The sequence below is a fragment of the Acyrthosiphon pisum genome, chromosome X, assembly GCF_005508785.2.
Source record: "Acyrthosiphon pisum isolate AL4f chromosome X, pea_aphid_22Mar2018_4r6ur, whole genome shotgun sequence".
In the NCBI taxonomy this organism is placed as follows: domain Eukaryota; kingdom Metazoa; phylum Arthropoda; class Insecta; order Hemiptera; family Aphididae; genus Acyrthosiphon; species Acyrthosiphon pisum.
In genome coordinates, this window is record NC_042493.1 from 16,666,812 (window position 1) to 16,680,262 (window position 13,451).

General features: G+C 30.0%; 1 protein-coding gene across 2 annotated transcripts in view; it reads left to right on the forward strand.

The window, feature by feature from the left end:
* The first annotated feature begins 6,586 nt into the window (after positions 1-6,586).
* Positions 6,587-13,451, forward strand: part of LOC100572854 (calponin homology domain-containing protein DDB_G0272472) — a 28,232-nt gene continuing 21,367 nt past the window's right edge. The window contains exon 1 of one of the 2 annotated variants that reach the window (XM_008181978.3): positions 6,587-7,302. In XM_008181978.3, coding sequence (XP_008180200.1) covers positions 7,040-7,302 — 263 coding nt within the window. In that variant the 5' untranslated portion in view covers positions 6,587-7,039. The remainder of the gene's footprint in view (positions 7,303-13,451) is intronic. The other variant, XM_003242521.4, reaches the window with a different exon arrangement.

Here is a 13,451-nt window from a genome sequence, read left to right on the forward strand (position 1 = left end):
CCCGGGTGGCCTCTCACACACCACGGAGGGTGAAGGTGGACTTACGTGGAATGGGCAGACACAACTTTGATGTTAAACTAGAACCGATATCCACAACGATAACCAGCACTCGACTTGATGTAGACGGCAGCGTCTCAAAGCTCAGATTTATGATGGCAGATGCGAATATAAGATTGCGCACATAGATCTTGGTGAAAAGAAGAAACAACTCACTTGTTGGCATCACGTTTGTTTATTGTAGGGGAACCAATTTGTTGCCAATAATTTATTTTGTTGCAGCTGTACTAGTGCTGCACGACGAAGAAATAATAAAACATTGGTTTCGTGCCGTATTGGTGACGAGAATAAGTTCACAAAAAAAAACAAAATAATATGGTAGATGTAACTGTTATAGAGAGGGGAAAAAACAATAATAGGTAATAATAAGAGCGTATTATTTATTAAAACAAATAATATTCAATACACACAGATAATTAACAAACCATACAAAACGAAGACAATAAATATGGGAATACAACATTAATAATAATATAGATAGTGAGAATTGACTTAATGAGATGCATTCACACACAGTTTGGTGGATGACGAAGACATTAAGACAAGACGGTGTAGTGTAGGGGGGAGGGTTAGTCCAAGTCATCGGGCTGATTGTCATATTACAGTGGCATTTAATTAGGCAATTTGCTCGAACAACATATTTTTTTGTCTCTGATGTAAATATGTGATTATACCACATTTCTTTAAAATTTCCCTATCAGAAGTCTCCGGAGCATAAGTATTGAGTACGATGTTCACTTAATCTGTTTTTTTAAAACATGTATTTTATTTACGAACAGAAAAAATACTATAATCTTACAGTCGGGGATATCTAATTGGAAGAAGCGATTTTATAGCTTCAAATTACAAATAGACCACCACCCACAAGCTCTGTGAGTCATAAAATCGGTGTCGTCCCGTGGAGCACGAATTTACGGTGACGCAAACGGGGTTGATGAAAGGGGAGCCATCACTGCTGAAACAACAACCCCATCGGCAGACCATGGGCTCAATCGATTTCTGGGGTTAATACTTCATAAATCTCATTGAGTGTTTAGCGGAGGGGCCGGAGCATGTACGAAGCTATAGTAACTTATGGCAACCGTCGCCGAGCAACAGCTTATTTTTTTACCGTAATAATATCTAATATTTACACCGCCGAGACGAGGCGCAGAAGCAGTAACAATAACTTCAAGTGCTGTTCAATTACATCGATGACGTTATAAGGATGATTGTAAATTTAATAGTTTCAAGATACTTGAACATATTTTCAATGACTTTTACAAGTATAATCCCGCGTGTAGTACCTACCTACATATAATAAGTGTATTCAAATTCTGCAATCACGGAATTTGTTCACAAAACAATCTCATTCGTACTTCCAAAGGCTTTAACGCATTTGTGTATTTAAGTTTAATCTGAGGGATAAATATTTTTATCGAGAGACAAAAAATATTACCATATTATCATCATTTTGATCAGCGTGATGTCAGAATTGTTGAAGAGTTGGTACAATTCTTCCTATTTCAGTAATAGCTGCATTCTTTTAAAACATAAAAAAGTTGATTTCGACCAAATTAGTAAATTTGATCACAGAGTATTAGTTTAATAATTAATATCACTGACATATAAGTTACATAGTTACTTACTAAATTTTTGTTGAGATTTCATTAATATCTTTGTTGGATTTAAAAAAAGGTTTTCATTAAGCGTTTAGTCGTTTAGAACCATTACAATATCCATCTTTGGAATTATCAAAAATGTATTAATCATTTATTAATCAAAAATAATTTTTACAAAAAAGCATTTTATTTTATTTTCATAACAATTGAGATGTTTGTGATTAAAACATCTATGTAAACCTATACTCAAAACTTGATCATCGAAAAGTGTATCTAAAAATTTTGCTTTTTGTTAGATTCCAATATTATAAACTGAGGAATACATATGCTAATATGCATATTATTGGCTTATGGTTTTACAAAATGATGTAATTTTTATTAAGCATTTGAGTATTTCTGTGGAAACTTATACGCGTACAGGAGTGTTCAACATTTTTTTTTAAATATTTTGGTATTAATTTTACTGTGTATTAGCGCTTGAAACAATCATTACTTAATACTTACCTTTTAAAAATGTATACAAATGAAAGTTTATAAAGTTCACCATATAATTTATCTCAATAAACTTGAGAATTAATTTGATGAACAAATGATTGGGTATTTTTCATCACACATTCAAATATAAAATATTTTTTTCGATACTGTTGTGCCCTCTTATGGCTTCAACGACCAGCCGGCGTTATTGATTTTATATAAACTTGCACCCCATCGGCGACGGCAGGGGTATCCTAGCAACCGCTACAGCAGCTGTCGGCGATGGTGGCTGCAGCTGCGTTCTAGGGTAAACACCCCTTACCGATAAAAATAATATTACACACACTGTTCCCCGATAGGCAGTGTTGAATTTCAGATTATTTTATAAAGGGAGATTGGATATCAGTCAATTATTTCAAGAAAGGACCGTTATTAATTAACTATTGCACTATACTTATAAGCTATAATGTTACCTACACTTATATCATCATGTGTACCTACTCTTCACATTTACATTTAAATTAAAAGATGTATTAAACCATTTTTAATTTGACAAACGATTATAAACTAATTCAAAAGTTATAAACGTTTTTAGTTTTATATTTTGGCCTAGAACTGCTTTCTCATGAATAAAACCAAATTTACTCATATTATGAGAAATATAGAGGCACTTACTCAAATGAATCATGATAAAAAAAATATATTATAAGTTATTTAAACAATAATATATCTTATTTAGTCAATAGATAAAATTAATTATATACATAATATCATGAAATTCAATGATCAATGGTAGGATTGATCAAACTAAAAAATCCCTAGACTTTCAATTTATTTTCGTAATAACTAATAACAAATTCTTTATCATAACATTTTATTTTAACTATTACGTTTATTCCTATATAATGCAAAATATAATCAACCATGGTGAAGTTTATAATATTATTATATACATTGTATATAGATTATAGGAAATAAATATGAAGCTATTACATGCATAATATCTAACTATGGATATTAATATATTATTTTTATAGTAGGTATACCATACCTATACAAAAATTAAAAAAAAACATCTAAACACCGATTGGTTATTAGATTTGGTTATTTTAAATAAAACCACAAAGATAATGGAGAACCCCAAATAAACTTGCCTGAGGCTTTGCCTTTAAGCTATAGGTACTTTGGTAGATTAAATCTGAAATTGTATCCTAGTGACTGGTGGTATTGATATCATCCTCAAAACAAGCCATCCTAAGCCTGACATATTATATACCTATTATAATATACTATACAGATTTATTAGGCCGAGACCTGAGGGGATTGTAATTTGTAAGTGATATTTATTTTACTCGACTTAAATCTAAAAAGCTGACAAAATCACATTAAACCTACATTTTTATTCTGAAAACATGTTTTACTTATTATGTTTTTGTTACAAGGTTTGAAATATAAATTGCATAATTATATTGTAATAATATAGTTTTCAGACATTTACATAATGTAGTTTTCTGTATATAATATGTAGACTTAAAATAAAAAAATTCCTATTCCAATTTATGCATTATTTGGATTTTAGTGAATTATTATTGCATTGTACGTCTCTTGCATGGGAGTTGTGCATGCGGTGCATGAAATATTATTACCATAGTGGTTTAGATACGATAACAAATTTCTTACTTATTATAATATGTTAATTTGCTTTTTACATTCAGAACCACAAAAAAATAATATATGCTGAAATAATATACTTATTATACTCCAATCATCATTAAGTATTCAATATTATCTCAACTAAATGTATTAGTCCGTTGATATTTGATAAACACAGATCTCCGCAAAATTACAGCACCTGCCTATAATATAGTCGTAATAATATTTGTGATTTTATTATTAAAACTTATATGTTTATAACAAAGCTTTGTACATACTTATAAGTACTTCAGGCGGACTATCATATCGAATAGTCATTGAAATGTGTGTCCGTATAATATCATAAATAAATTATTCCTAATAAATAATAAGACGTAATAACTAACAGAATTAGATATTTTAAAATTATATCTCTTTTTATGTTTGTTCTATTGTTATTTAAGATTTAGGTTTTTTATTTTAGATATATTATGAACATGTACTTGGATGAAGTAATACGCGATATGTACAATTTTATGACATATTCGAAATGCATAAAATATGGTAATAAGTATTGTTAAAATAAATAATATAACCACCTAAGGATATATAACCACGAACCTATGACATAAATGTAATTTACTATATGTCATAGAAACATGTGACTGTCAGTATATTTTATCTGTAAAATAATTAACTATTATGTGTCATATTGGTGTCGGTTTCGTTTAATATTTACAGAGAAAACGAATACCGGGGCAGTGTACCGTGGCAGTAGTATACGGCTAGCTTATTAGTTTGCCTAATGCCAACGCCGCGCCGCACCACGCTGTTTGCGATAGTGGTTAGAAAATAATTAAACTGATTGCCATTAATTGATTTTTACTGTTATTAAAATACCTATTATAATTAAAACGTCCTGGTAGATAAAATTTTATCGAAATACTTTAGTGAAAGTACGAAGTATTTTATGACGATTCTACTATAAAATAAAATTTAATAAGAGGCGCGCTGCACCCATAGATTTTATATATTGGTCTATGGCTGCATTATAACGAATATAATATTGATAAAACGTGATAACATCAAACCAATTACACTGTTATGGCTTAAAAAAGGAAGACTTATAGCTTTGAAAAATCGAAGATGCGTATTTCATTAATTCGTATACATATATGTTCAATGTTTGTAAAAGTACAATACTAGATATTCCCGATTCTGATTGGATCCGTAGGTATCCTACTGGTTTCAAGTTTATAATATTATATAGCTAGCTGGAGCGATCGGCAACCTTCTATGGGTCATCATAAAATCCGATGACAAGAATACAAGATTCGACTGATAATAGCTTGGAAGCTCGGATTAAACTAGTCAGAGCATACTAACATTTTATTAATTTATTCGTCAATTATTGCTGTGAACTGTAATAAATAATAATATATCCTACTATGTTCGGTTTGACTGCATTAGTCGCGTTTATATCCGATGTCACCTTTATAAGTCAAGTGTTTAATATACATAAATAAATCACTATCATTTATAGTAACGACTGATATCAAAAACATTGCTTTAAAATATATAGTTCATCGAAAACAAATCGTCAATAACACTTTTTGTCAATGTACTTTTCATCAAAAATACCTACAATATTAATTACAATTTTTATGTACTTTATTTTGAACAATTTTTTTTTATTGCACTAAAATTCGATTTCTCTTCAAAGTTAAATAAATAATATTTTTTAAATTATAGACGTTTGATGAATTATGGACCAGAGTATTAGACCAGTATACATATTTTACAAATATTATTTATTTTTTGACGAATTGTAATTTTTGACAAATCATCCGGATACTACACAATATCTATTTTAATATCACGAAGAAACGTATATTTATAGTAATCGAATGTATATGCACCTATTTTCTAAGCAAGCGGTTTTTAAGGAGCTTAAATTAAATATTATAAGAAAAACTAAATGTTTAATATATTTAAATAATAATTCAAAGTAACACAAAAATGGTCCCGTGCCAGTAATATTTTAATTACGAGATTATATAAAAAAAAGAAACGGTTTCGCGTGAAAAAAAACCACTCAGGTTACATTGATAGTTAAGAAACCAAATTTATATACGATACAGAGGAAAATACATTTTATCTGCCATAGCGTTTAAAACAATAAAATATTTATTTTTGTATTTATTAATTTATGATATATAAAAAAAGACAATGCAGCACAGAAAATATAGGTTTCTGCATTGTGGATAAATGTTGTTTCATAATATTACAAGTTGAGTGGTTGTTTTTCGCGCAAAATGGTTTTACAAACAACTATAATGGGTGTGTGGCGTGTGGCGTAAGTACTTTAACACAAAACGTCTCCAACCCTTCCTACTCCTCACGACTGTCACCATCCCTGGACATTATACATCATCGTTTGTTGGCGTTTTTATAATGTTCGCAGTCACACGCTATATCAACCACGTCGTATTATTTTTATAACAACAAAATTAAATAAATCACTTCCGTCTCATGCGCCGCTGTATATATTGTTGTACACAATTTATTGTTATTTTCCTATTAACTTTTATTATTACTATTTTCTACCCACACGTGATTCCTTTACCGCATTAATTCATTCGCAAGCTGTACAGCCTACAGCTAGTGCAATCTCGGCGACGGCGGCGGCAGCGGCGTAGTTATTTTCGTTGGCCGCCGTCTCTGTCACCGTCATCCCCGCAGTCACCTCCACAGCCACGGCGTGCGCGCGCGCGCTTGTGTCGTATCCCTTTCTTGTGCTTGTGTGTGTGCTTTTTGTGAGTATGTGTGTGTAAGTGACTGTAGTGGCCACGACAACGTGTCTCCGGCGCCGGCCGTTTAAATCGCTGTCGCAAACCTAACGCCACTGCACCAGCCACAGCCACCGGCGTAGCGCGTTCGTTGCTCTCTCTCTCGCTCTCTGGCTCGCGATCGGGACGGACCCTGTGCGTGCGATGCGCCCGATTTAGATTTTTGAAAATCACAAAAATATCAACAACGACAGTGACGGCGACGAAATATATAATATCGCGTGGGCTCGACAAAAAGTGATAGGTTTACTGCACTATTGATAATATTATAATATCTTAGTCTTAGGTACTTATTTACGCGCCCACGTCGTATACTCACAAATAGTGGCAGCGGACACGATATATATACTATACGTTACGCGCGTCCAGTCGCCGGTCATCGACGTACCAGACCGATACGGCGGTGGTTGGCCAGAGCGTACTGAAATGCTAGTGACCCCGACAGACGCCGTGGATCGACCCGACGAAGAGGAACGGCGTCGTCAATCGGACAAGTTTGACGATGGCGGTGGAGGCTGTGACGGCGGTGGTGACGTAGGTGACGTAGGTGACGGAGGTGGCGATGGCGGCGGCGGCGGCGGTGGAGGCGGAAAGAAGCAACGTAAGCGACGAAACCGCAGGAACCGTCAGCGACAACAGACCGAAGATGGCCACGTGGCCGGCGTCGAATCTTATACGACTCCTATAGAGTGAGTACCTAAATCTAATATACTGTCTATTTTATGATGTTCAGTGATGAGACATTAATAAATTATAATATGAGATGACGCTTACGGTCGTTTTGGATAATATGTCAGAATCGTGGAAATGCTGACGTAACGTAACGCATTTCACATTTCCCCATTTTCGGAGGAACTTATAATATTCTATAATATCTATGCACATAATTTTTGTCTGTGAAGTTTTAGTCACACTTTAATGCGTTAAATTAAATTAATTGTAAACGCCACACAGGTAGAAATAGTGTATTGTAGTTATCTATTAAGTATAATAGTATAATATTATGTTAGAAACTATGTAATCTAGAAAAGTCAGAGAATGTCATAGATAAAACAGTTTTTTTTTTTAATAAACTAAGTACATTAGACATATTTTGACTTCAAAATACTTTGAATTAATAATTAAGTGGATAACCAAAACAATTAGTTTTAAAAAAATCCGGTAAAGAACCTTTACTTCAAAATATCGGTTCATATTAAGTTTTGATATAATAATATTCAAGATGTTCTGTTTCTAAGTTCTAATACCTAGATGTTCAGTTTATCTGCACCAGACTACATATAATATAGAGTTGACCAATATTTGTACTACAATATATATTAATATATCATGTATAAAAAATAATAGTATAGGTAACAGTTTACTTTTCAAAAAAGAACAGACCTCATCATTTATTTGTATATATCTCACTGTACTGTTGGACCACAATGCCCCAATCACTATACGATAGGTAGCTGTACCATCTTTTAATTACAAAAAAATATATTTTACAACCTAATAAATCAAAATTTTAAAATTCTTTATATATCATCCACTTTTAGTTAGGTGGGTACTATAGATTTTTTGTTAATTTAATTTAAATATAAAATTGAAATAAGTTACTATCAATAATTACATTGATGTTTAAAATTCATATTCATGTTTTAATTTCATACTCCAAAGCAGAATATTTGTCTAAGTTCGTGTTTCGAAACATAAAAATCAAATTTAGAGTTAGTTTATGTGTTATAAACTAATAACTAATAACTTTATAAGGACCTATTTAAAGTTTTGAACACCGCGGAGCGGTGTAGTACGAGGTTGCCCCGCGAAATGTTTATCCACTACTCCGCTCATCTATACATTAAATACTTGTAACTCCTAAACTACTCGCCCTAAATTCGATTTTTATGTTTCGAAATACTTAGACAAATATTCTGCTTTGGAATATGAAATTAAAACTCTATGTTATCATTCAAAAAAGTAAAAAACTTAAAAAAATTATAAGGATAAAAAATATATGAAAATATAATTTTTTTAATAAAAACGTTGTTTAAAGTAAACGACTTGTAACTATGTAAAATAATATTTTCAAAAACATTTAAACTTCTTGAAATAATGAGTGTTCAATGATAAAATAATAAACAATTAAAAAAAATCACTCATGTGTTAGTAAACATTGATAATATACGTGATACGAAGTGAAGTATTTAGATTATATATTAATAATTGAGGGAACAATTATTTTTATTTTTATTTTTTGTGTCTACACGATATGTAGCATGGATTTTCAATTTCAGTATCTTGTTAGATGGGAAATTGAATCTAGTTAATGCATTAAGGAGGTAAAATTTAAAATTGATAGTAGGTACCTAGTTTTTAAAAACAACAGGAAAAACGAGAATTTGTACGCAAAGTCGGTTTTTGACAATCGACTTTGGTTCTTGGTGTAAGTTTAAAATAAGTTATCGTGAATACATGACATTTTTACTGAATGTTTATATTAGCATTTTCTATAGACCATACAGTTTTATTAAATCTTTTGACTCATTTTGAGCTGTTAACGAACATTTTTAATTTTCAATTTTTTTTAGTTTTTTTTTTCTATAAATGTCAACAAAATTGTATTTATTTTTATTCAAATTGAAAATTAAAAAAAATATTTTGTAGTTAAAAATTTAAAAATGTTCAACTTTTATAGCTAAGAATTGAAAACTTAAAAAAAGGTTCCAGTAAGTAGTTAATTCTGTAACCAAAAAATCTTAAATATACACATAAACACAGTTCCATCCACAAACCATCCACTATAGTAACCCACTTGTACCTACTGTACAACAGAGTGACATCCACTTACCCGACTTTTTGTTTATATTGTATATTTGTATTACTTAAATACAAGTCTGGGACTCAACTAGTGATTAACCCCCAGTGTAGGGAGTGGGGACCCAACTAGGACATTATATTTTCATACACCAGCCCTGTGAATTCAAATCAGATTCATGATCGACAATGCTGGTGTTAGTATTAACTATAAGTTATGACTAATACATGTATAATACGAATATACGTTGAAAGTTACCGAAAAAAAGCGGGTAAGTGGATGATATTCTACTGTACAGTAAGTTACAGTTTACAAGATCACTATAATGGATGGTGTTAAATTTTAATTCAATGATAGTATACGAAAAACGATTTTGAGCGGAGACGGTTTGACAGCCTAGGATATTTTATAGGTATTATAATATTTATATTGTTATTATTTTTATGAATTTTTAACTCAACATAATTTGAAAATTGTAGTGATTTTTACGAATTTTGTCAAAATTTTAACTTTAAACGCTCATAAAGAATGACTGGGTTTACGGTAAATTTTTTTTTTGATTTCCACTTACAACAACGTATGATGAAACTTGCATTACATTTTTATGTTTTTTAATCGAGCAAAGATTTTGTATGTACATTAGTTTAAAGAAAACTAATACAATTGCAAATGTCTGTAAAGAGCTCAGTATAAGTCAAAATATTTATAATGTATAGAAAATTCTATTATAAACATTTAGTGAAAATTCCATTAGAGTTATATTAAAAAATAAATCGATTTTGCGTAAAAATTCCCGTTTATCTTTAATTTTTATTTTGTTTTTCCAGGCGCTTTTGAAAATTATGAATCAAAGCATTATTTTGACTACTTATCGTGTACCTACACAGAAACATAAAATGAAAAAAAAGAATAAAAAAAAACACACATCATTTTAAATTCAATACATCCATTGCTCCGCTCACAATCTAAAATTACACCTGCATTAGACCGTGAAATTATAAGTTAGTAGTTCGATAATATTTTATTTAACTCTAAAAGTCAAAATTCTATAAGGAGAATATTATACAGGACTAAATTCAATTAAAAATAATGTACCTAATTCATTTTTTTTTTAATTGCCACTCGGGTCGCACACATTGATTGTGCAAATCTCAATTTTTTAAACAAAACTTACCATTTTGTTAAAAATTCATGTTACTATTCCCTTTTATTTTACAATAACTGTAGATACTGGATCTTGGATGTCTACTAAATTTATAGTTCAAGAAATATTAACCTATTTATTCTCATTTTAAATTAAACAAAAAAACAATAAACAAAACTATTAAATACATTTTTAATTTTAGCCACAGTTATACCTATTAACTATTAAGATATTATGCATAAACATGATATTTTGAACTTGAAGTTGTATTCCTTATTATTTTACAAAAAATACTCGAATGTGTAATCACTTTACCAAACTTACACTATAATTTATAGTATACGTTAGTTATAGATATTATAGGTAGGGATCTAAACTAGCTATAGCCAACCATTCAGAGAAATGTATTATAATATTTTACTCTAGATAAATTATTTAAATTTTTAAAAATATAAATGAGTTATCTATATAGTATATATTATAAAATTAAATTAAATAGGAAAAACAAATTCAAAAAAGAAAATTAAACAGCTAACATATTTTAACGAGTTTTGGGCAAGTAAAAGTTCTAATACTCGGTTGGCCGGTACTTACCCTATCCTACAATGTGTACCTAGTACCTACTGCAGCATGTGTTCAATTAACTACTATCACCAAGTCATATAAAAACAATGGATGAAATATGAGTAGTATACAAAAAAACAAAAAGTGTATTGTGTATGACATTGAATAATTATTATAAACATAATAGTATCGTAAAATATTATTATAATATTCTATATAAGTTTATTACACATTTATACATATACAATTCCATACATTTAATTATAATAGACACTATTTATTTTTTATTTATGGGAATAAAAATTGACTTTATAGAGTCTATTTATCATCATTCAGGTTATATCATAACGGCGCAACGTCTTATATTGTAAGCATTCATCTTTCAAGTCTGAGATTAGAAATTAAGAACTTGATACATATTGGTCATGTTTTGATCAGCTTTGATATTTTTACATTGTTAATATTAATATTAAAGAAATAGGGAATCAGATATCTGGTATTTTTTTTTTAAAATATATCTATACGACCCACCTGTCAGCTGTTCGGTACCGGTCGCGGAACATCGACATAATAGGTATTATGTCTATTGTCACTTATTATTACAATACAAATATTAATAAATAAAATGTATAATAAATAAATAATAATAAACGCGCGCACCGGTGCTCTCGTACCGATAAGTTTAAATGTATACGGTACACCGGCTAGACTCGTCGCCGGCAACACTTGAGTCTCCCGCGCACGCGTCTAATAATAGTTAACTGCGGCGACAAACCACAGCCGCCGGCAACCGTCGTTGTCGAAACATGAGATACCGTCGCCTCGAGTTTATAATTAATCACATTCGCTTGCTCCGGTGAATATATAATATTATTTTTATAGTTTTATATATTTTATTTTATATATCATTATAAAGGCCATTTCCTATAAATTTCTGAATGTTTACGAAAGACGTATTTTAATATTATAGTAAAAAAACAATTAAAAACGTACCTACATAATTTTCTTAAAAATGTTATATCGTATTGAATGATACATTGATGAATTAAAATGTATTAAAACAGTTGTAAGTTAGGTACAGCTTGTATTCATGCAATTTAGCATGAACTTACCACTAAAATACAAGACCTAACATAAGTTTTTCACATATCAAAGTAAACATATTAAAAATTCGTGGTTACATTTTTTTTTTAAAGTGTTTAAAGTTCAAATTTTTACAAAATTAAAAAGGTTATGACTGATAACAAAAAACTCACCCCATTGTAAGACTTTATTACTTTGATCAGACTATAACGCAGGTCGGCTTGCGTTTTCCGACGCGGATGAAAACGCAGGGTATTATAGTGGTATTACGTCCGTCATGACATATCGTACATTATATAGCATTGTATAGTTAACATTGTATAGCTGCTCCGATATAAACCAATGAATGTTATTAATTCGACGGAAAATACAGTGGAAACGCTGTGCCCCGGCCTAAAACGTCAGCAAATGCGTTTTTAATCTATAAATTCGCTCAGCAGAATCGTTTTTTAAATGACACGAATTTTTATAATATAACTTAAAAACAAATAACTTTATACCCTGATATTAGATGAACAATCCTATATGTTACATGTTTAGATTATAATAATTTGAAGCAATTTTATTGAAATTATGTTCCTTGAGTAGATCCATTCAGAGAAATATTTTTAATTTTAATATGGATAGGTAGGTATGTAATAGAAATATGCAAATGGTAAAATTTACTAACGTATATTATTCATTGTTATAAACTTATATTATCTACATAACTTTAGAAAAAAACAATATTATGTAGATATATTACGTAATATCTTAAACCTACTGATAACAATTTGACGTATAGTCAAAATCGCAAAGATCGTTATTCTTGGTTGAAATACCTAATTTTGTCGAAATAATTTTAATTATTATGTCATATATTTTAGATTCTGAGCTGAATAATATGAATGTATCAATTTATTTTAGTATCTGTATATTTTGATCAGTAAAAATGCTTAGATGTTCAACTTCAATATCTTTTTTGGTAAAAAAGTGAATTTAGTTAGCACATTGGGGAGGTCGAAAGTAAAATTTCCCAGTACCTACTTACTTTTCTTAATTATTGGAAAAACAAAAAAAAATATCCACGCAATATTAGAAAAATTATTTTATTTTAGTAAAATTATTTAAAAACGAATAACTGTTTCAATATTTAACATTTTTACCAGATGGATTATAGAACCATTTTTTATACGTCATGGTATAACAATTATCAAAGATTTTTAAAATTAAAAATTTTTTTTCTGGTACCTAAATATTAATAAAAA